Source organism: Rissa tridactyla, chromosome 2, assembly GCF_028500815.1.
Source record: "Rissa tridactyla isolate bRisTri1 chromosome 2, bRisTri1.patW.cur.20221130, whole genome shotgun sequence".
Lineage (NCBI taxonomy): Eukaryota > Metazoa > Chordata > Aves > Charadriiformes > Laridae > Rissa > Rissa tridactyla.
Genome location: NC_071467.1, coordinates 132995191 through 133020362, shown reverse-complemented (window position 1 = coordinate 133020362; position 25172 = coordinate 132995191). Strand labels below are relative to the sequence as shown.

Below are 25172 nucleotides of genomic sequence, written 5' to 3'. Positions count from 1 at the left end.
GGGTCATTTTCTGCTGTTTTACCCAGCAGAAACAAAGCAGCACCAAGCAGAGGCTGAGGAGTAAAACCCACGCCTCCCCGCTCACTGTGCAACATCCAGTGCCATCTCCGACATCTGTGCTGCACTTGCCCTAAGACAGAATTTAAGAAAAACCACCGTCAGGGACAAGGCCAACGTCCAGTTCAAAGTTCAGGAGCTTTAAAAAAAAAAAAAAAGCATTGGGCTTCCCTAGCAAAGGAAGCGGCGGATAGTTTTATCTCTTATCAAACAGTCTAGTGCCAAGGGCCGAGGAGGGAGAAGCCCAAAAAGATCTAAAAAAGATTATTCCGCCCCACACTGGTTTGCAAAATTTATTCCATTTTTTGTATACTACCTTCTACTATGCAATGTTTTCCACCCCCGGCACTGCAGGAAGTACTTGAACAGCACGCAGTGAAGTACATCCCTTAAAACAATTATAGCACCCTTAACACTTCCATTATATTTTATTATCCACACTCCCCAAGCATGCACGCATGCAGATTACCCCTGCTTTATAGATGAGGAAGCAAACTGCACTGCAGGTGGTCCCTCAGCGAGTCAGCATCAGAGGCAGACCCCCTGCTCAGGGGTCATAATATTTTTCTAGGAAATTAACCAAGCCAGAATTTCAGCTAGTCAGCATTTGCTTGAAAACAGCTCACCTAAGTGAGCAACATTCCTGATGAAACCAGCTGGACAAATAAGACTCTCAGCATGGCGTTTGAACAAACAGGAAAGCACAAAGAAAAAGTCACTGGAGAGGAAGATCAGACTAAATTTTTTTTTCAAAGGGATGGAGGGAACAGAGATTTCATAAGCAAACAAAACCCTCCAAAAATTAACTTTGTATTAACTTGAAATATTTTGTTGAGGTGGAAAAAAAAAAAGGAACCTTTGTTTCATATTTGTGTTACTCAACCTTCCTTCAACCTTATTTTAAGGCTTTTTTAATTTAAGAGCCATGTTTAAAAGGGAAAGCAGTAAAAATAATAAAAATTTTATTATTCTAACATATTCCTTCCCTCTACCAAATACTGTCATTTTTCAGGGTTGAAGTTATTCTCCACATTAAATAGAAATACGTGAAAAGTAAAATTCCATTTCTGGGGGGAAAAGGCACACGCACAGAGCAGACAGGAATCAACACTACTAACAGAGTCAGGCTGCTCCCTGGAGAATTGTGTGCGTAGGAGAGACCCTCCATGCACCCCGAGTGTCCACTTTGTTTCCAAAGGGAACAAGTGACATTAACGTCACTACTGGACTCCTAGCACTACCTGTGCCTCAGAACACCCCACTAGACACCTGCACTGATGAATAATTCTAGCTGCAGGAGAATCCCTGCAAATCCAGAGATGCACAGCAGTCCTGTTCTCCACGCAGGACCAAGTCACCAGCCAGAAGGTCCTGATGAAGCCATACAGCATCTCCACACAGCATTGCCCACTGATCCATTGCTGGGCTGACTCCAGACTGACTTACAAACTCACCATCCTCCCTCCAGCCTTCTTCCTACCAGCTTAGACAGTTCAAGGAAAACTTTGCAAGATGACCCACCGGGTACTGGAAAGCAAAGCCACAGATGACACCACCACTAAATCTGTCATGCTGTGTTTGATGGTCCGTAGCGCGGCACATCAGCAAAGACAGGCAGAGCCTCAGCTGGGACTGTATGAAGCAAGAGGGGACCAAGGCTTCAGCCAGCACAGCTGAGGAGCTGCACGACCCAGGAGCCACCCAGGCTTCTCATCAGGCTGTTAACTCACCCACTTCAAATATATATAGAGTAGATGTTCATACCACTTACTTGTCAAATGCTTTCAGTAGCAGTGATGAATAACCACAAGGATAAACCTGAGCCTACTCTGCATGGTGTCTCCCTGAAGCATCGTGAATTTGTTGTGCTAGAAGAGTATTTCAGACCTGCCACAAACCAACACGGTTACCAGCAGTGGTTCTGCACTGATTCTTACCTCCTCACTGCACACTTACTCCACTTCTCAGGTAGTATGATTTTAAAGTGGAATAAACTAAACTCAATTCAGAAAAGGTCTCATCTTCACTGGAAGACAGATATCTGCCATAAACAGCCTGTTAGGGCAGAGCAAGACTTGACTATTTGAAATTATATGAATCCCCTTAGCTCTGTGTTCATATGGAAGCTTGTCAGTGGGTTACAATTTCACCTGAATAATAAAAATCATTAGGCATCTCCATACAGACTAGTCTTCATTCTGTGGGTTAAACTCACTTGAGGAAAGAAATTAATCCAGAACAGGAATCTGAACCAAAATATTACTCAGAAATAGCCACTCTGCTGTAAATTTATATACTACCTTAATCTTATTTATCTTCCTTGCATGTTCTTCTAAGAACAAAGCATTCACCCAGGAAGTTTGGTTTTAAATTCACACCCTACTATATTTCACAACAACTTCCCCATGGAGAGAAAGCATTTATTTACATGGGTAAAGTACTGCAAACTCGATGCGGGTACAAATACACACCATGCTGACTTCTCCTTGCACAGGCATTTATCAGTGTACCAAAACCACACGGCAGCTCGCTTGATTCCCCACGCAGACAAACCCAACCCCATGTAGGGAAACCCAACCCCTTCATTTCAGCTACTCAGATGGTGGGTTTCAGTCCCGTTTTGGCCTGCAAGTAAGGTTTGATGGCAATCTAACGCCCATGATATGGCACCAGTCACAACTGGGAGACATCAAAGGCACGAGTGGCCGCTCACCACTGCGGTTCCCAGCTGCGGTGGTGTCACGCTGTGCTTCGCCAGGGCAACGCTTCCTACCAATGCCCTGCTGTACCATCAGACTTTCTAAAGATGAGTCAACTTATGTGAAATTTGGCTCGGGATTTCCGCCATGCCCACCTGAACCCACGGCCTCGGCCTCTGGCGGCATGGGAGACTGGGGGCAGAGCGTGTCCAGAAAGGCCATCTAGCTTCAAAAACTCGAGCGCACGTTGAAGTTCACTGCTTTCACAGGTGCTTGCACAAGTGTTTGAGCACCCCTGCCAGACGAGTGTATGCATCGGGTCATGCAAGTTCTGACACACGGGAGGGGAAAGGAGGGACGAGAAGAGCCACGGGAGGAACAAGGAGATGGGGACGGGGGCGCGCACTCACCCCAGACTGATATTTCATTTTTCACCAGAGCTGGCAGAGGCGGGCCGAGCCCGGGGCCGACCTGCGGGCACCCCGCCTGGTGGCCGCCGAGGTGCCGCCGGGCGCGGAGCCGCCCCATCGCCCTCCCTCCCTCCCCGGCGCTCGCCCGGTGGTCTCCCGCGGAGGGCCAGAGCCGGCCGCCTGCCCGCCGCCCGCTCCCCGCCGCGGCCCGTCCGGAGTGGCTGCGGGCGCCGCCCCGCTGCCCCGGGCACCGCCGGCGGGCGGGGGGCGGCCCCGGCGGGCGGGCGGCGGGAGCGCAGCCCCGGGCCGCCCGCTGGCTCCTCACTCATCCCTCCCTCCCTCACTCACCCGGCCGGCGGCGGCGGCAGCGCTCTTCCTCCGCAGCGTCAGCCCGCTCCGCAGCAGCGCCGGCAGCTCCCGCAGCTTCTGCCGCAGCTGCACCGGCGGCGGGTCGTGGGTGCCGCCGCCGCCGCCGGGGCTCCAGCTGCGGGCCAGCTCCGCGCCCTCACGGGGCGACGGCATCTTGACGGAGCCCACGGCCATGCCGCATCCCTGCCGGGCTGCGGCGCGCAGACCCGCTTCTGCCCGCCCGCCCGCCTTCCCCTCGCTCCCACCCACCCGCCCGCCCGCCGGCGACAGGGACACGGGCGGGCGGTCGCACGCACCGCGCTCCCCTCGCGCACCGGCCCCCGCACACCGCGGCCCCGCCGGGCGGGCAGGAAGGGCCCCGCCGGCCCCTCCGCCCCTCCCGCCCCTCGCCGCGGCTCCGGCAGTGATAAAGCGCAGGTAATGAGGAGGGTGGAGGAGGCGCGGGCGGGAAGAGGCAGAAAGTCCTGTTAACTCCTTTGCGCTCGGGGGCGGCCGCCCGGGCCGTGTCCCCAGCTCTCCCGGTGGCCTGCGCCCAGCACAGACCCCGGGGACACGGCGCGGGGGGGGACACGGGGGAGAGGCGGCGGGTCCCAGCTGAGGCCGGAGGGGTTCGGGCTTCTCTAGGGGCTGGGCGATCTCTGGTCGCTCCCGGAGGCTGCCAAGGCCAGGCTGGAGGAAGCCCCGAGCTGAGCCTGCCGCGGCTGGAGGGCTCCCAGGGTCCCCAGCTGCCCGAGTCATCCTGTGGTCCTCAGGGCTGTAAGGGGGAAAAACGCTTCCCTGCTCCCCTCCCAGTGTATTCTTGACTCAGTGAGGTGTTTTGTCCTCCATGTCAGCATCGGTACTGGAGAAACTGGTGTTCACTGGAATGACTTGCTCCCAGTCATTCCCAGGCAATCCCTGGAAGGGAACCCTCAATACCAGTAACCAGTTCCTTCACTCTTTGTATAACGAAGAAAGATGCATTCAAGGCACTTGTCTAGAATTCAGTTCCTTTAATTATGGGGCCTTTACTTAATCTCTGGAGTCTGCCTTTTCTACCTCAGTGGTACAGGTGTTGCTTCCTTTCTGCCAGCCCCTATTCTCATCTGTTTAGATCAGAGAACTGAATGTAAGGTGGGGCTCTCCTGACATATATATATATATAATATATATATATATCTTCTGCCTCAGAGCTACAAATAAGGCTCACCTGCTCTTCCAGGTTGAATTCACCAGTGCCTAAATGGCTTGGTAAATGACATTATAAATTAACCCAATCTCACAGACACGTTGCAGAAAGTTTTTGCCCTGTCTCCACCAAGAGGTCCCATTGGTTTCAGAGACTGACCCTAGTGTTCACCCATCCATGCAGGGAACTGGCTTAACCATGAAGCTAACCTTGCAATAGAAGTAATAATTTTTTCCTCACTGATGTGCTCCCTAAACCAACTCCTCTGGAATTGCAGGGGTACCCATAGTGGAAGGGGGGTGGCAGATGAGCCCAACCTGTGTCAGGGTGCCAAGATGTAGAATGGCCCCCTTCCAGTGTCAGTGTGACATTGGGTTATCTGTCACCTGAAGGCAGCAGCAGTAGCCTGGCCTTTCAGCTACGCTGGCCTGACAGCAGGCTGCTGCGAAAAGGTGATCCTGCCTACAGCCCACGGTTGTCTACTCCCTTCGCATCCCTTACGCGGGATCTTGTAACCGCCTGACTTTAGTCAGCTGATCGACCTGGTGGAAAAATAGAAAATAATGAATTTTCCGTTGGCCAGACAGCTGAATTGATCCACCTTGTGACCACACAGCCGCAGGATTGGGGAGGGCAGAAATCTGCATGTGGGGGAAAGCAGAACTGCTCCTTTCAGCAGCTGTCCGTCATTAAATCAGCTTAACTGCATCCTGTGCACATGCCTTCACGAGCAGTACCAGGCTGACCGAGGTACTTGTGAGAAGGACAGGTTTTGCTCCAGCCACATTCTTCTGCCACCTCCTTCCTGCCAGTACCAACAATCATTGCCCATTACATGAGCCAAATCTGAAAAGTGTAAAAAAGTGTAAAAAAAAATAAAAATCAGCTATTTTAGCAGGGTGATACAGCCCCATCACCTGATGCCTATTGCTGACGCAAAAGCCAGAAAAGGGACAGGAATATGAGAGCCTTAACTTCAATGAAAAGTGTGCTGCAGACCCTTCAACCCCAAAACGCCAGGGAGATCTGTGAGCCCCAATTTGCTACACCAACGCCAGCCCTTTTGCAAGGGCAAGTGGGCAATTATGCCATAAAGATGCTTGAGCCGAGGCCACGCTGCATAATCAGGCATGAGGAAGACGAAGAGCACTGGCTGTTCTGTGCGATGCCTCGTGTCCCACGCATTTCTGTTATTTCACTTGATTTGTGCTTCTCCAACTGCCCCGCAATGTGGTTTTGACAGCTGTGTTGCCTGGCAGCCACTTTGTCACAGCTCAGGATGTAATTATGAGGAAAGGTGTATCTTGCACCAAAAAAGAATAATGGATCCTTAGTGTACCGGCTTCACAAAAGGACCAGCTTCTTTGTCCGAGTCTTTAGGCTCTGCTACAATACAAACAGCAGTAAGACAACTCAATAAAGTGTTACTTAATGTGACAGGCTGGGGTATAACCAGAAGTAATTTGATTATGTTAAGAAAGGGTAAAATTATGCCAGTGCTCAGAATGTCTTGTTTGTTTATTAACTGAGCAAGGTAAGTATAACTTGCAAACGATGTTGAAAGAGAAAAATACGCTCTGCAGTGCGTTTAAAAATAATCAGCTGCCGGATAACATAATTTGCACTAACAACTGTCAGGAAAACGGAGTAGATAGTAGTTAGGTCTTTCTAGCTTGGATCATTCCACTTTTGGGGAAGATTGTGATAGGAATTGTTTAAAATTAAACCTTATATTGCTTTTTTTTTGTGAAGTCGCAGAAGGTTTATGTTGGTGAACGAGTCTGATACCTGTTCTTTTTCCTCACAGGAAAGGTGGACCTGGGGGAGAGCAAAACTAGATCTGGTCAGGAAGTATTTGGCAAAAGAGTTTCATTATAAAAAATAAACAACAATAAAACCTAAAAAACCCAGTGTATTGCACTCAAAATGGTGTGTTCAGAGTACCTTGCTTTCAGTGAACTGTCACTGAAGGGAGAGCAGGGCTCTGCGGAAAGGGGGTCCCTGTTCTCAGCAGGTTTGGCCCTCGGCTGACTGCGGATTTCCTGCCCCTCACAGTAACACAAAAGGGATGTCAGATCCACTGACCACGTGCAGGCACTGGGGAACCTCCAGTTCTCCTGATTAAACACTTTTAATTTGGTCCGACATAAAGCAAAATCAAGGAGATACTCTCTCCTGTGCTTCTACCAAGAAATTTAAGTTTGCATATACTTCCCAGAGTCTGGACAAGGTTTTGTCCACTCGCTTGCAAGAGACTTCGTATAAATATAGGAACATGTATGTTTAAATGGATACAGGATGGAATCTGGAGACGTAAGCAAATTTATTGCAGCTTTGCAGATGTGGGGCCTGGGAGTGTCTGCTTTTTTTGAGCGTGTTTGTTTTTCTTTCGTGGTGTAGCACAATCAGAAGAAATGCAGTAAAAACAATACAAGTTGTTTCATGCCTGTATGCCTTTCATATCAGTTTTTAAGTAGATCGTTGAAAAAAAAGAATTGTCTGGAATCAGACGTTTCTTGACAAAGCATAATAAACACTCATGTTGGACTTAAAGTATTAGGAGTTCTTGGCTCTGTTGGAATAATCAATAGATGCCGCTTTGGATTTCCCTGCATGAAGCGTAGATAGGTAGTGCAGGGTTAAAACTGGGGAGCACTGGGGTGCAGGAGCCAGATGTGAGGAAGCCATCGACAGGCAGCAATCCTGAGCCAGCTGCTTGCAGAAGTCCTTTTTGAATGTTTGCTCTCCCTGACCTGGCAGGAGGCGTTCCAAAAATAGCAAGTTTTTTTCCAAAGCAACACCACCCGCCGTACAACCGGCTAAACATCACTTCCCCTTCCCCAGGCGGTCCTGACAGAGTGGGGACGGGGGAGCGACGCTTTTGTACTCTTTCAGAAACTGAGTCGACTTTCTTCTTCCCATCTCTTCAGAAAGCAAGCGAGCATTTTTTTTCTTCAGAACCTCTTTCTTCAGAAGCCTCTTCTCCCATGCAGGAGGAGGCGAGCTCTGCGCTGCCCATCTCCCCGTACCACATCTGAATGAACCACAATGGAGGTCCCCTCCCGTGGGACTTATCCCGTGCTCTCAGAAGAATCGTATCCTGCAAACTTTACTTTGCCAAATGTTACTCCAGACCCAATGCATATGAATCGCAGACTGTCCCTGTCATGCTCTGAAACCCTGCCAGCTCTCAGGCCCCTGACATGGGGTAGTCTGCCCTGGCAGATTTTTATTTCTGGCTGGGGGAAGGCTTTGCTCCATCCTGTTGCTTTTCAGAGGAGTTTTGGGGCACAATCCCCAGTGCCAAGAAGGGGTATGCATGCCCCTCATCGCTTCACCCACAGTGCCAGTGTGGCAGGTGACCATCCAAGCACTGCGTTGTGGCTTGGAGACGCGCACTGCAGAAGTCTGGGCACCTCTCACCTTCTTCTGCTTTGGAAAGTTGTCATCAATTCATCCGACTTCAAAACAAAACCTGTCTGTTCACCCTCAGAGCTGCTAGAGATTGTTTTTTTGTCTGAATAACTGGCTTTAGGCTTTTGAGTTTTCACCTCCCTTCCACCTGATCGAAGAGTGGGATCCAAGTTGCGTTTTAAATGTTGGATATCGCCAACTTACTGCGGATATAAATAGCATAAATCGGTTATCAGAGCCATATACATCAGGGGCATTTATGTGGATCGTGTGTACTTTTTTTTTTTTTAAGTCATCAATTTAGTTTCTCTTTTTTTTTGAAAGAAGAATTTCCAGCTGGTTTAGTACCATGTCATCACACAGACCAAATATTCAGTGCCTTAAGCTCAGAATCACTGCTCACAGCATTTCCAAGATGTGAAAGGCCTGCAAAATGTAACGTACGCTCAGCAATGGAAAGATAACAAAACGGGAAAGGGGCACGAGGAAGAGGGGATCAGCACAGGGTGTGACTTGAAAGACAGCAGAACAGGAGAATAACTACAAAAAAGAGGGAAGAGGTGAGAGATAAAGGAGATGTAGGAGTAGGTGAAATATTTCAAGTAGTTTCATGATTTGGGTGACTCATAGCTGGAAAGGCTGAAGCTGCCTCTATTAATTCAACCCCCAGTTTTCTCTTGATGGCCTGCAAACCTCTTTAGCATCTGACCCTTTCCCCCTCTGCGTCATGCTAACAGCGACCAGCCCCTCTGCCCCCAGCTCCTCTTCCAGCCTTCAAAACTCAAGGCATCTTCAAATGGCTGCTCAGCCCATGTCCTGCCCAGGGTTCATCCAGGGGATCGGGACACGATCCCCGTTATTGGCTCTTCACCGCTCAAAAATGAGAGAGCTCGGGAGCATCCTGACCTGCTGGGTTTGCCACTGCTGTTGTTTGAACCAGAACTGGGGGCACTACTCAGAGGATGGTTGGGAGAGGGTGTGTGCCGGGGGGGTGTTTGCAATCCTAAATGGATCTCTTTTTTCGCATTTCCTTTAGTCGTTTGGTCCTTTTTAAGAATCACTGGGCCATGATGACAAGGGCAAAACTAACATAAATACAGCCAAAAGAATTGTTTAGTGCGTGGCAAAACTTTTTCTTTCGTACAAACCCAAGGAAGAATGCATTTGCTGTGGTAATTGTGATTTGCCAGAGCTAATGAACCTGACCCAACTCCTCAGTTTTATTTGTCTTTTTAACATACCTGGAAGCAGGGGACCTTATGACCCCTCGGGGAAATTAAAACTCTTAAAGCTCGCATGTCCGGCCTTTTCTGTCAAAACAATGTTGTTATTGAGCTATTGCTCTTTCTTTTACAGGACAAAATTAAACTCCAAAGCCAATAAGACCCTCAGTGGAGTTTGTTCGTTATTTCTTTTTTTTTTAACTAAACACAGAAATCTCAAAATGACCAATCAATATCTTTTAATTAAAAATTAAAAAAGAAACACGTAAATCAGGAAGTTTTTCTGGCGTCTGCAACCTAAATTCAAGTTCGTTTACCCCCAGGCACATGGGTGTATGCGTGATTTTTTTTTTAAAATGTCCGATGTGAGAAGCTTTACATACATTTGCAGAAGAGATTGTGTAGGAGATTTTGGAAGAGACAAATTGCAATTAGGTGCTAAATTCTCACTGAAAGTCAATGGAAAATCTCCCCTGTGTGATTGATGGTTAATCTGCATATTTATCTTTTCTTCCTTAGCTCTTAAATTCTGTATTTATGCTTAAATTCATGTTTTCTGTTTTAATTCATATTTTATGTTTCTTCTCCATATGTATAAGCGTGAGGATGCTTTAGCCCAATTTTGTAGAAACTGGGTTGAAGACACTGTGCTGCCTCTTTGTACGTCTGAGACCTCTCTGTGAATCTTCAAACGCTTAAGCTCATTGAGCACATTTGACAGAGGTATTGAAGTCCAAAAACTATTAAGTCCTTAAAAGTATTCTGAAAATGAGCAGCCAGTTAAGAGCTGCGGTTAATGCTTCACTGAGGCAAAAAGTGCAGCGTTTCGTATGAGATCTTAGAAAATCCAGATAGGGTCTCAACCTCAAGACAGCAATCCATAGAATATCAGGCTTCATCGATCCCCCTGCTCACATAACCACCACAGAACTGTGATATATGTATATATATACGTTTCTATAGAGTATACATCCCTACAGTGTCCAGTCAGCTTTCACATGGGCAAGCTACCATAAGGTAACAATAATGACTTTCTCATATGATTACGTTATCATTTGCAAAAAGAGATATTTGCATATATGTGCACACATATATACAAGGTCACCTTTTGTTTTAAGTACATTGTTAGTATCTCTCGCTGCCTCCATGTGAACAGACCTTAGCCCCACATAATCTCTTTGATGAAGGGAAAATACAAAACCACATGCCAAATACTTTGAGTTTTCAGCATAAACCTGGATCCATGTTGTCAAACTTTTCCCAGGGATAGTAAACCCAGTAAAATATTTTCATTCCAAGTTCTTGGGAGGTTGGAAAAATCAACAAAAGAATAGTATGAGACCGATTGCCAGAAATAATATTACCATCTTAAACATAAAACCATCTCACAACATCTTGTGAGCAATGAAATGCTTTAAAACATTTTCTTTAATTTGGTTTGTTTGTGTTGTGTTCTGGCTTTTGTTTTGTTTTAAATGTGCCTGATTTTTCCCGCTGAATGAGACCACTGCAGCTGTTGAACAGAAACAGCAAGGCAGATGCCTGGGAGAGAAAATCGTGTCCGATCTGGGGTTTGGGCGAGAGTCTCCACTGTACAAGGGATGGCGTAGGTTTGCTCAGAGACTAGATAGGTTTCTCTGGTTTTGTTAAGGATAACGTTTCCTCCTGGTAGAGGTAGTCAAGTAAAGCCAGACTGACACCAGCAGAGGTAATAAGGCTACGGACAAGTCCATGTGGCTTTGTCCTTTCCATTTGGGTGATGGTAGAGCAGGGAGGGCTGACTCCAGCAAGTTTGGTGGCATAAGCCAAAGGCCAGGGAGAGATGTCGTCTTCCATGTCTGACAGAGCGGGAAGGCCAAGTGCTCTTGAAGGGAGCGTGTGCCTGTGGTCTAGTGAATGGCTTTTGAATGGACCCACACAAGGGCATTTTCAACTCTGTGCCTGGAGTTACAGCTTGATGAGCCCTCAAGTCTCTCTCCAACAGCCCTCCAGGGATTCCTGACTGTTCAGTTGTCCCGTGGGACAACGGTTGAAAGGATCTGTGGGAAAACATGATGAAAGCAATCTTGTCATTATTTTTGTAATGACCTATTCAAGCAAGTAGTCGAGAGCAGGGGCAGGGAAGGAGAGGTGGCTAATCAAAACAGCTCTCCCTGTGCTGAGATACCCAGCACACCTGGAGAAAAGAAGTTGGCTCTGTCTTGCATACCCCAATCTCTTCGCCCTTCAGCCCCCTCTTAACTGCTTATGGACACCCCTGGGGACTTCTGAAGGGCAACAGGAGTTGAGGAGTTAAAGACATTGGGAGAGCAAACCAGTTTGCCCTGGAACTTAAACTGGTGGCTCCAGTTGAGACCATCCATGGAAGATTATGGATTGTAATGAGGGGTGGGTTTCAGTGAGAACCTCAGCTACAAAGGCTGAAAATATTTGTGATTTTTGGTCTTGCAACTGTACGTGTACATGAGAACAGTACTAGCATGCATTTAGCTGTCTAGTGCATGCATTTAGCTGTCTGAAATGTGTTTAGGTTACCTGGGAGCACCTAGAGCTGTAAAAGACAACACCTATAGTCCAGTCCCCTGACAAGCCATATCAGCAGCCATGTAAAACCTGTCGGAGGAGAGTCACAGTAAATGCACAGCATTTTTCTGGACCTATGCATGAGAAAGAGGTAAGATGAATTTTCCTTGCCCATGAGAAAATACTGGTGCCTCTCACTGAAGCCCCGGAAAAAGACCTTTTTTGTACTTTGCCTGCAAGACATTTACAGCACGTATCAAAGGAAATTTAAGACATTTTGCCAACTAGAGGACTTGGCTAAACTAATACATTTGTAGCTGAGACTAATTTTTGAATTAGAGCTTCAATAATACTCTTATGGCAACCTGCCTAGACTGTTGTGGTTAGACAATAGCAATTCTTCCCTTTTCTTCCAGTATTTTTATTCATTTGCAACACAATTTGTGAAGAGTATAACTTGAAAGCCAGCCCAGCATCCCACATCACAATTAACAGACAAACCTTTAAGATAATTAAGACATACATTATTTCCCCAACCTTGTATGTGACTGCCTCAACACAGTCAAATGTTTAGAGCTAGACACTTATCTCTAAACATTTTCCTCAGCAGTGATTCTTAAAAAAACCCTAATACACATTAAAGAAGGAAACAGAAAAATATTTGATTATATATTTGAGTTTCTGCTCCCCAATTCTTGCCAGCCTGTATTTGTCTCAGGGAGACTGACTTGCTGTTTAATTAAGACCTAGGTAGCTTTCTGGTAGTAAGCTACTCTTACTGGCTTGCAGTGACTCAATTTCTAGTATTGTTTTGTTATTCTGACTTGTTAGAAAAGGAGAGAGTAAATACTTGTGAGTCTCTCAAAGGTTCAAATGTCTCACTTCCCACAGTTTTTCAACAAGATAATAAAAGGCACCTGGGAAAAAAGGCATGTAAGTGGCCGGAGAAGGCTGATAACAATAGGATGATATATAGTGAGTCCCTCCAAGTTTATATTAGGCCTGTATTACAAACCATGAATATCTTCCTATCAGCCTTCACTGAAGCTGCCAGTCAGTAAGTACTGATTACTGATTAAGTAATTCATGAAAAATTCTATTTTGGCAAGCAAGAATGCTGTCTGGGTGGGGAGTTATTAAAACTAAATGGGTCATGTAAAATCCGACAATTTTTCCTGTGAGCTCCACTGACAAAGCTGAGCCAATGTGGAGAATGGCCGAGAACTTCTTATTCTGTTTGAGGACTTCGAAGTACATCAGATCTCATTAAAGACCAAATAAATGCATTTCAAAATGGAGAAAAATGGAATTGATTCTTCACCTTTGGGTTTTGTTTATCTACAGTGTATCTACATGTGAACCGATCAACCAGACCCACTTTTCCTGTAAATGGAGAGAAACAGGAGTTTGTAGGCTTGGATGCAGCCACTGTGTTTTGGATGAAGCGTGTCTTACAAATGGCATTTTATCTCCACTGACTATAAAGTGAATTAAGGCAGGCAGCTCAAATCTAGACAGCTGTACTGCAGACACCTAAATTTTGCACTGAGTTTCCACTCACACTTCTGTAAAATGGGCGTAAAATGTAACTAAGACAGGAGGGAACATTAACATTGTCCTTGGCAATGCAGATTGATCACATACAGTACAAGGAATTTTAAAAGTGGACTTTAAAGGCCTGCTCCACAGTCATTCAGTTCTTACCATAAGCTGCAGAGATTTTTGTTAAGAGCAGAATACATATAAAATAATAAACCTATATTGCTGGGTTTTCGTTTGTTTTTTTTTTTTTTTTGCTGCAAAGTCCAAAATCCACTGCCACTAATTCCCTGTCACTGAGTGCTCCATAATACAAATCCATATGTGAATAAGTTTGTTATATCTAACAGGAGTTGTATTGATTTCATATAAGTTGTGCAGTACCCATGATTGGCAGTTTATCAGTACATCAGTTGTTGGCTTGTTTATGCAAAAAAAAAAAAAAAGTGTTTTAATAACTTCAGCCAACATTAACAAACCTCTCGGGTGAACGTATACTATTCATGCCCTATGCACTCATTGTCTTGGATATCAACTACACACCTTAATTAAATAAACAGGGTTTATCTTTTGTTACATTACAAATCAATGATATACACTTGCCTGTAAAACTACTTGGTAAGACCCGCAAGACAGACTCCATGTCTGAAACCTTTGTCCTACTTAAGTTATAAGGAAAACACTAACTTTAAGGTAAGCCATATACAAACAGGCCATTTGTTGTTTAACCTGTTCGCTGGAGGCTGTGTTGCTACGGATGAATAAACAGTGCTTAGTCTGAGGACACCGTTCAGACTCACCACTTTTTCCAGGTGGTAGGCTGGAGAAGAGGAACAGCAAAGGAAGGGGCAGTAAATTCACACATTTGCACCTGTCACGGACTCCAGCATGTATAAAAGAAGTCACCGATATTTTGAAGATGGTGAAATAGTTCAGACAGTTCATCCAGTTTCAACAGCACGGTGGCGCGACTGCTGGAGTAAAACTGCCAAATTCTTCCCTCTTTCTTTTTTAGGACTGCCCAGCTATCAAGATTATGGATATCACAACCATTATTTCATTAGGACACCAGCCGTAAGTCCAGAGCCTCTGACTTGGACACAAAGACTTCAACAACCACCAAGGTTTGCTGAAATGCAAATGTCTTCTTCCCCATAGGAAAACATGAGAGGGTTGTGGGGCATTACCACTGACACCACTGACAATCAGCACATTGACTACCATATGGCTCTCTCTTCCTCACATCTACATACGTCTCCCTAGCTTTCTGGCACCGCATGTACTCCCCTGTCAGAGGCATGAAATGTGAGTGCCAAGTGGCAGAAAATAAAAGCTGAGGCTGTCCCACACTCCCACAGAACCTTCCTGCCCACCTCCCTTCACTGATGCTGCCAAATCTCATACCCAAGATGTCCTGTGATTCACAGATGATTTAATCAGTTCTGAACAGATAGATCTTGTGATCAAAAAAAGCACCAGAAATGCAAGGGACCATAAAAGGACACCACCATACCCAGCAGTCCATCAGGGCTCCTAGTGCCCATTATCTTCAACCAGCACAAAGTTTTACACACTGACAAGAGGGAATGAACGAAGAACTTTGAATACAACTGTTGCTTCTCCTCTATCATGGTAAGCAGGTGCCACTTGACAAAAATAGCTGACATGTAACCCAAAGGACGACGCGCTCCGCTTCAAAGACACAGTATGGCATGCAAAGTGTCCTGGGTCCATGGGTAACAGCCTGCTATTGACCATGGTCAGCCTTCTCCACTCTAGGTGTTCAAGGCTAGGTTGTATGGGGCTTCGAGTAACCTGTTTTAGTGGAAGGTGTCCCTGCCCATGGCAGGGGTGTTGGAACTAGATGATCTTTAAGGTCCCTTCCTACCCAAACCATTCCATGATTCCTAAGTAAGCTCGCAAATAAAATAGCCAAAGATGAAGTGTAGCCTTGTATAACTGAAGCTTTATGTCTATATTCAGATCCAGGACTTGGATGCGAAACCGTTTAAGCAGATGCAAAATTTCCTCTAGTCACTGGACAGAGAGTAAACATCCTTTCTCACTCTCCTGGAACTGCCTAAAGCATTTGAAGTTGTCTCAGAGACCTGATTCCTTTTCCTGAGAACAAAGGCAAGGTCCGGGATAACAATCTGAAATGGTCTGAGCTCTTTCTGCAGCAGGGCACTCAAAAAGTAATGAGGGAAAACTGCAGCTTTATCACAAACTTTCACACAGCTCTTCTTCAACATCTACAAGTAATCACTAGGTACAGCAGATGGAAAACCAGGACATAAATTCCTGCAAGACTTGTTACTTGGAAAGTCATTTGTATCATCTTTCTGAAATCAAGATCTTCCATAGCTTCATCTAACCTGTGCCTGGTAGATGATAATCTGGTTTTAGTAAATCATGCCTTGATCATCCATCATCTGACTATAGCTTGCATTGTATGTTGGCGGAAAACTGCAATTACTGTAAAATACTGCCAGGTATCTTCTCAGAAACACAGGCTACCACAAGAAGCCACCCTGTTGTACACAGTTCTCCCCTCAGGAGAAACATGCAGCAAATTGAGCACACAACAGACTTGGCTCAATTTGCTCAGCACGTTGTGAGAATGTGCAATGCAGTTGCAGTGTAAAAACCCCACACAAGTGCGGGGGGAACATACATATTTACGAATATCCACGCTCAGCTGAAAGACTGCAAGTGATGACAAATTGAAATTACTTTTGAAATTGATTCCAACACTTAATTATGCTCACAGTTAAAACTTTGCTTTTTAGAAAGGTATTTATAACAAGCATTTGAGTCATCTAATTAAAATGTGACTTAGAACAAATAAGCATGAGAGCCCAACTTCCCTACATGCCCAAAAGGAAAGATACTAGCTCATGGCTCAGAGCACCTAAATAGATTCATAGAATCAGACAGTGTAAATATCTATCTTTGCCTTTGTTTAAGGTAACTTAAAGCCGTGTTCCAGTTCAGGTTTGTCACCTTCACGTAATTACTTTTGATATAGCAGAGAAACATTGAAGCAGAGCAAATCCAGTTTTGGATGTAGCGAGAATAGTAATACTGCAACACGCCACCAGCAGCACAGCTGGAACTTCAGCCCACACTTCTGCGCCTTGCTAGCTTGGGATAGGCTTAAGTACATACTTATGCCCTGCTCAATGGGGCCTGTAGAAACAGATTTCAGCTGTTATAACAATGCTTTTGTCTCTGGCACGCATCCGTGCGAGGGATTCCAGCTTCTCCAATTTCCTGAGTGTTGCTCGTTTCCTGGAACATTTGGAAGCGTCACAACCGTCTTCCCCATTTCTCTGCCAGCTTGCAGCTTGCCCTCCGGGGCAAAGGGTTCAAGTGGCTTCATTTAATCCGCTTTTACTGGAGTTTGTCTTTTATTTCTGATAAGATGTAAACAAATAACCAGGAGTGCTGGATAAAAACAAATACACACACACATACACCCCTCCCCTTTCATTTCTTGTCTACTGTCCCATGGCAAAACTTGGTGTTACAAAAGATTTGCCTCCTGTTCACCATCTACTGACTTCAGCGGCTACTCCTTCAGTCTTAAAACTCGGCCTGCGTTCTTCTTAGTAGCTCTTTTCCAGCATACCCATTGCTGTACAGCTCTGGGGCAACTCTACAGGCTGCTCTCCACACTGCAATGCTGCTCTCTTCTCATAGCAGCACAGCGCAGGCTTGTGCTGGTGTAGGCAGGGCGCCAGGAGGTGTTCAAAAGCTGCTGAGACTGTTCAAAGGTTGCTGGCAATGGCTGTGTCCCCTTGTCCCCCACCCTCATCATTCTCCTATTTTATTCCAGCATGAGGCTCAGGAGAAGAAACAACAGACTGGACAGAACTATCTCAGGAGCAGAGCAGGCCCTCGAGGTCGTCACAGGGAGACTACTTGATCTTCTTCTGTATCAACGACAACACAACTGTTTCAGTTTCACATCTCACTGACAAAATCAGGAGCAGAACAATGTGGAGCTGCCTTGGCTTTCTGAATGATTGAGCATATGTTCTCACTCTGCTCCCAGGTGGCGTAAAGCATGATCACTGTCTTTTGTTGACAGTGTTTTTCTTTCTGAAAGATTGAATTCTACATCCTGGCTTTCAAAAACCCAGTTCACGGTGTTCTGCATTTGCCTGCTCTAGCAAATATAGGGGCAGTAGTAAAAGGCCAGTGTGGGAGCCAGCGCAGGGTGACTGCTGCAGTTTTCATACTCAGTCATGCAGAGGCTTTGGTCGATATACGAAATAGCTTTCTAACCCCTTCACATACACTTTCCTGATGGAAATTCTTTACAGGTTGTTGTTTCCCTCGCCTGAAGTTTTACAAATGAATCACCAACACAAATCTGACTTCACTTACACATCTTTTAAACAACCCAGCCAGGAAGCATTTGGTATTCAAGGGAGTCTCAATAGGGAGAAGGGTTAAAATCTAACTCCCCCTCATTGACAGGCCTTTAGAAAAGCATGTCATACTACAATGTCACCTTGCCTTTGCTCTTGAGGATGAAGTTTCTGAGAAAAATGTGCAGTGAACACACTGATAATGCACAGATGTATTCACACAACATATGCACCTTGAAAGTGTGTTAAATTTTTTTACCGTTACTTGTCTATTTTTGGCATGTCCCTTTCTGTAAATTCCCTATGTGCATGTCTATACGTGTTTGCAATGGTATTAAGAAAGTATCTTTTGCAGTGGTATCTCTAAATCGTTGAGCAGTCTACCCGTTACAGCCCCTGTAAACTGCCTGCAGAATATATAACACCCAGCCTTTTATATATGCATTAACCTGGATTATATCATTGGCATCCATTAATCTCCATTATAAGTATTTTTTTTTTAAAAAAAGGCTGTCCAGTGCAAAGCTTTATATAAAAAATGGTATGGATAGAGGCACTGGGTTAAAACCAACTGTGTTCCTGTGGCACAGGCAGTCCATCAGCTGTATCGCAATAATTGACCGTGAGCATGTTCTTAGTATGCCCCAGTTGCAAAGTAAAATGTTTTAGTTTAAAACACCATGAAGGTGCCCGCCCACACCCTTAAACAGCCAATAGGCTGCGATGTGGCTATTACAACTTACAGTCCTCACCATGTCTTAGGACAGGCTTAACTGTGACTTTGGTAGAGCTTGGAAGCTTCTGCTGTTACATGCCAGGCCATAAAGAGAGACAGAAAACCCATTCATTATTATTAGATTACAATACAGGAAAAATCAGGTATCAAGAACCACCTACCCATCAGTGCTGCTTCAAGCAATGAGACATAAGATATCTCCACCACCTTGGGCTGCTCAAAACAGTGAAATCTCACTGTGTCATGAATTATGAATCTTGGAAGGATGTGATCCACCTCAGCGCTCAGCACTTTCAGAAAGTTATAAAGCTACCCGAAACAGAAAACTGACATTTCAAAAGCTCCAATGAAACACTGCTTTTGTAAATTTTGGTTCCACAGTATAAAATTGTTTCATTTTGACTACATAACCTGTTTATCAAACAGATACGCTGTGATTCTACATTACAATAATGCTGCTACTGTTCCGAGCATCCTCTAATACAGTCCAGAACAACGCTTATTTACTCATTTAGTGAAGCAGGTTATTTGATACTACTGAAAAATCTGCCTAATATTGATAAAACAAGCAAAGTCAGGTGGTTTTTTTCAACCTGATCAAAAGTTTTAGCAAAATCCAAATGCGTCTATGAAAATTTTTGTTTTGAAAAAAATGACGTACTGCTGCAAGGGAAATGTCTCCTTCCTTAGTCGAACAGTGAAACTATATAGAGTAAGTAGTAGCAGTGCTTATAGTGTCTGCTACCTACAAATACATTTCATAGAGTCATAGAACGGTTTAGGTTGAAAGGGACCTTAAAGATCATCTAGTTCCAGCCCCCTGCCATGGGCAGGGACACCTCTCACTAGACCAGGTTGCTCAAAGCCCCATCCAGCCTGGCCTTGAACACTTCCAGGGATGGGCATCCACAGCTTCTCTGGGCAACCTGTTCCAGTGCCTCACCACCCTCACAGGAAAGAATTTTTTTGTGACAATACAGGTCTTATTCCTGTACAAACCCATGCTTTGCTGGTCTTGGCTTCAGTCCCTTCACTTTAGGCCTTAGTCTTTTCTACACTCCTCTTCCTCAAAGATTTCTGGAAACCTAAAGGAGATTTAAACAAAACAAAAAAACCATCCTATTAGTCTTTGAGAAACAAAAATATTTTCTAAAAAGATTCTCAAAATGGAAAGCAGGCTGAATAATCATAATTTGATTTTATTCAGACAGCTGGTTAAATTCTGCAAGTCCTGAATATTCTGCTCCAAGTTATCTCCATTACAGGAGAGAGAAGCAGTAGCAGAATTCCGTATTTCAGAAATAACTAATACAAGATGGATGAGAAGCTTTACCATTGGGTTCGAAAGACAGCATTCAACAGTCAGTATAGTTAGCATCTGGTTATGAATGGCAATACCAAAGCTGGCACTGTTAAACATCTTTATCAGCAACCCAGATGGTGGGATGGAGTGCGTCCTCAGCAAATGCACGGATCAATCCAATATAGTCAGCATGTGGAAACAGTTGTCCTCCTTGGTGTTTGTGAAGCCACTCTGGCCACTTTTACATCCCCTGGTACAGAGGTGAGATCAGAAAACTGGATGCTTGCATGGGCCCTGCAGGCTTCGTGATACAGTAAGATACAGCACATCCTGCGACTGAGGCCCGTTTTAGCTTGTCCTTGATGTGAGATATTAAGGATGTTCAATTCCATAAATGCAATAGCACAGCACATGCCCTCCTGGTTCACAAAATGTTCCCACGGCCTTTCCACTGTCCTGGAAAGTGTGATGTGCAGCTGGGACAAACACAGTAGGTCAGGGAAGTTTGTAGGTTAGTGGGTTGCGTGGTACGAAGGGTTAAGATGGAGGGGAAGGCTCCCTTCTCCTCTTCCAGGCATGTGGTCTCAGACCTCAGGCTGTGGGGAAATAAACCTTCCCAGGAAGTGGAGTCTCACGGGAAAAGTCTTCTGCTCCACAAAGCTCCGCAGTCTAAGGGCAGCAGAGCTGATGTTTTGGTGCTAGCTACTGCCTAAGAAATATACAGTTTGATGCTGTCTTGGTGGACTTGAATCACCCAGACATTAAAAAAACACTTTAAAATGTGCTTTAATTTCTTCTGTTTTTCTCTCTCTTTCCCCACTGGAGAAAGTTTCCTATTCCCAGGCATCATGTAAGCCTACGCAGAATTATCTGGGGGATTAATGAATGCAGAGAGAGCGGCAGGATTTAGAGAAGACACCCACGGGAGGAGAAGCACTGCTGAGATGAACGTTTCCAGCAGACAGATTATATAAAACTTTTTACTTTCATGAGGTAGATCTAGCACTGGTTGCACAGGCGTGGTGGTGGAGATCACAGGAGCAGAGGGACTGAACGAGGTTCAAACTGTGCAGCCAAAAGAAAGCTCTCTGGCGGGGAGGAGAGAGTCTTCAGATCCTTCCAGCATCATCACATCTTCACATATGTTCCCTATCAACCCCCTGCATGAACAGTAGGTGGTCAATACACTCTTCATGCACTTATCTTTCTTAGGTACCCAGCAGGCTAATTGGATTCAAGTACTCTGCTTTTCCTTACCCCTGCGGCAGAGAAAAGGCTTTTTATCCCTCAAATGTGACAACAACAAATTTCAGAGCCATCTCCTGTGTGCCCTTTCTGTGCCATGGTCTTATCAAAGGGTCGTGGGTAACATTTGTTTGGGAGGCACACTAAAAAACAATGGGCAGCACATTACTGACTAATTGCTTAATTTAAACCGGTGAAAAAAAGAAGTTCAAATTCAAAGCTGAGGGACTCTCAAACAGCCGCAGGTGTTTCCCTCTGCTGCTTTGTTTCTTCTTTAAATTTATGCTAGCTGGCAGAACCAATATCTATAGAATAAAAATCCAGTTGGTGCCTACCTTCTTTTCTCACCCCACCCCACCCCGCACTGGGTTTCTCACAGCTCTTCACAGGTCCACTGCACCGCGCCCCTGTTTCCTGAGCTGGGCACCGCTGCTGACCAAAGTCCCACAGGGCAAAACATGCTGGTAAAGGGAAGGAAGACTCTGGAAAAGCTGCAGCTAAATGGTCTTTCTGCCTCTTCTTGCGAAGTGGTTCTGAAGCACGTTGCTATCACCCTCTTGTCTTTCACTGAAATATTGAAAGCATTTGAGGATTTTTATGCTATGTCAATTTAAAAGCTTTGATACCCTATTCCACAGCTTCTGTTAGCAAATGTGAGAGGGTTTCCTAGCTCCTCAGGATCCAGACCGTATCCTGCCAGCACCTCTAAGGGAGCGTGGCAGACAAACCCAAGCATGCTGTAGGACATGGAAAAGCAGGAGCACGCGACTCGTTGCAAGAAGGTTGCAGCAGAGGAGCGAGCTGTCTGTCTGTGCTGAGCTGCTCCACCTCACCCCGAGAGCAGCGTTAAGCAGAGCTTCCACTGGAGTGACAGTGACACTTCTAACAGGTACTTAGGCAGAGTGAGGTGCTTGTTAGTGGGGCTATTATCTGTCATGAAGACATGTCAGAGCAGCTAATATAGCTTACTGGGGGGAGGTAAGGATACAGCTACTCTGAACAACATAACCTTCTGCCAGCAGAAAGTATCTTTGTAGTAATTTGCTTTCTACATTAAAGATTATACATATGATGTTGGGATTGGATACTAAAACAATTGCTTTCTCAGTTACAAAAATGAAGCGTTGGCATAATAAGTAGCTAACTACTTCAGTCACAAGAAAACCTGTAAATATTTCATGTCTCAGGCTGATGCTGTGGATGTAATGCTTTCTTCTGGACCGGAATGGGGCCGATCTTCTCTAACCATAGACTAAGTCCACGGGACACCTCAGAGATGCTGCTGCTCAGCAGGTGCCCGTGCCAACCGTGGAGGCGTCAGCCGCCTTCCTGTGTGAACACAATGCTAAAAAAAATCTCTGTGATTGATGGAGGAGCAGCAGCCAAGAGGAGCATCGCAGTGTGCAGATAGGCAATCGCTGAGGATTGCCAGTGGCGCCTGGAAATCAGTGTGCCTGGGGACGGCACAGAGAAGGCTTGAGCCAAATGAAAGCACGTGCTTCAGTAGTGGCAGAGAAACCGGTGTGCAACAGAAGGCTGATGGAAAATCTTAAAGGCAGAGGTCAGAAAAGCAGTCTTTTTGCATAGGGACTTGACCAAAATAGCATCAAAATTGCTTTGTCAAATCTAGGATGAAATTCTTCTAGCAAAACTATTTTTTTCCTGAATAAATTAGTCCTTTTTTGAAGTAAAAAAGCTCAGGAAAGAAAGGAAAGAAAAAAAACCAACCAAAAAAACCCCCAAAAAACCAAAAGTGGAAGAAACTCACCTAACTTTTCTTTCTTTCCCTTTTTCTCCTAAATCTGAGAACGCTGAGTTCTGGGCCATTCCTGGGGTTTCCAAATGTCATCTCATCCAAGACAATTTGAGCACAGATTAAGAAGTTGATTTTTATCTAAATTCTTCATGAGGTTTCAATGCATTTTATTGTTGCTTGCTTTGTTATCAATATAATTTTTAAAACGATACTGAAGGAAAATAATTGCTTTAACCACTTGGTGAAAAAACCTCTGTTGAAGTTGTAAGAACTTTGTCTAAATCCTGAAGGATCATGTTCGCATACTGCAAGTCCTACGGGTCACACAGTAATTGTTTAGACCGTGGATGCTTTTTATTCTAAGATAAAGGCTTCTGCTTTTTTTTTTTTTTTTTTAATCACAAGCATGAACTGGAATTAAGGATCTCTGAACCTTGGGGCTGTTTCCACCTGAATCTCTAGACTCAAGTGGAGTCTGCAAAGGGCCGCTGTAACCATTGCTTTACCACAGGGCATAGATCAGCCTTTTAACCATGGGTTTACAGGGAATTTTATAGTGGCATCAGCACTGCAGGAGACGTGCCTGCTCAGGAGCTGGACTCTGATTTCAGGTCCTCGGTCCATGGGAAAGAGCGTGCTTTGTTGCTCCATTGTAAGCAGGTTAATATACTCATTTTAACAACTGATTTATAGTTTAATTATTTATAATTTTCATTTCCTATTGTTACTTCTCCAGTTAAGAGACATCATTACAGGTAAAGCCTGGGCATTGTGCAGAAAGTGTTCACTGGGAATCTACACAAGGTCACTAAGCATGTTCGCGTGTGTGCTGTTAAAGGAATTAAAGCTAAATTGAGCCCCGTACTTGGAAAACAAAGTAGATGATGTGTATTCTGCAGTGTTCTTTTCCTAGGACAGTATCTTTTTAAGAGCAAACAACAAAGGGCACCGACATGGTTATTTTGTGACCGTGCAGAGGATGTGATGCTGCTATTTTCTCATCGTGCAAAGAAAAAAATGAATGCTGCCCATCAGGCCCTCAGGACCGGGCTCAGTGTTTGCTGGTGTCCCCCGGCAGCCCCCAGCCATCCTTGTCTTCTGCTGGAAGCTCAGCTCGCATGTTCTGGGTGTGGGGACAGAGCTGGCCCAGGGCACAGAGAAAGCCAGCAGCTCCTTGAGGCTGCCAAGGGGCAGTTCTGCACTTGCCTCTTGCTGCAGGAGAGGTCAGTCCAGGAGAGAAAAGCTGGCTTTTCTACCCATACTTTGGAGGTGCCCGTGGGCTGGTGTGTTTCAGTAGCCAGGCTAGCCACTGCCTTCCTACAAGATGTGTGTTTGCCACAGAAGCAGCACAATTTTTTGGCTATTTACTTTAGTATCCACGGCTCTTCCTTTCTTCTTGTGCTTGATTATCTCCTTGTGCTGTCTAATTGTGAAGAGAAAACTCCAGGAGGTCAAACCATACAGTAATTAAGCCTATGTTAAAGATTAAATGAAAGTGCTTAACCCTATTTGAATCTGCTATTCTAAATTTCATGGAGCGAACTCCTTATTTGGGAAGGAAACACTGCATTTTGCCTGAAGTAAATGATAAATTTTCTGGATTTTGGGACTGATAAAGAATAGCAGGGACTTGGATCCTGGATCACATAAAGCAAGTAAATCTAGGAAAATGTTTTCACCACATTTTTGATGGTCCCGATATCTACTAGATCTATTTTGTTAAACTGTATTTAAAAATCCATTTATCATAGCTTGCTTATCAAGATGCATGTCACATGCACCGTCATGCTGATCAGCCTGAAACGGAGCAGTTTCTCAGCTGATAATCTGCTGTGCCACAAGAAGGGCAGGTTAGAAGTCAAGACTCCAGGGATTAAATTGTGGTCCCTTTGAAATCGATAGGCATCTTGCCAATCAGCTGGATTCTGCTCTGTTTTGCTGTTTCACATGGATTCTCTTCTTGATTCTTATCGGCGACTTGCTGTGGGACTTCAGCAAGTTATTTAACTCTTCTAGTCTTCTACCTTTTCCAGCAGTATTTTGCAATGCATTAGATATATTTGTAATATTAAAAACATTAAGATGACCAAACATTCCTCTGTGGTCACCCTCCTGACACATCAATTTCCTGTTGAGGATTGTGGGTAGGAAAGGCCAAAGGTATTTCCTACATTAAGAAATATAATTTGTGTATAAGAATATTTGCCATTTTTTGGGTAATTTTCTGAAATCTTCTTTCCATAAGTTCTCTGGGCAAAACCCCCTTTTGAGGTCAGCAGCAAGGCTGTGTGAGTAAAGCCTAAGGACTTTATTTGGCACTTGGGGCACATAGCAGGATGCTGATGGAAAGATGT

General features: G+C 45.0%; 1 protein-coding gene across 2 annotated transcripts in view; it reads right to left on the bottom strand.

Annotated features, from left to right (window-relative positions):
- Positions 1–3776, bottom strand: part of RAPGEF5 (Rap guanine nucleotide exchange factor 5) — a 163749-nt gene extending 159973 nt beyond the window's left edge. Inside the window, exon 1 of one of the 2 annotated variants that reach the window (XM_054191163.1) lies at positions 3515–3776. In XM_054191163.1, the coding sequence (XP_054047138.1) occupies positions 3515–3709 (195 nt within the window). In that variant the 5' untranslated portion in view covers positions 3710–3776. Of the gene's footprint in view, positions 1–3166; positions 3200–3514 lie in introns of those variants that run through there. The other variant, XM_054191164.1, reaches the window with a different exon arrangement.
- Between the last annotated feature and the right edge of the window lie 21396 nt (positions 3777–25172).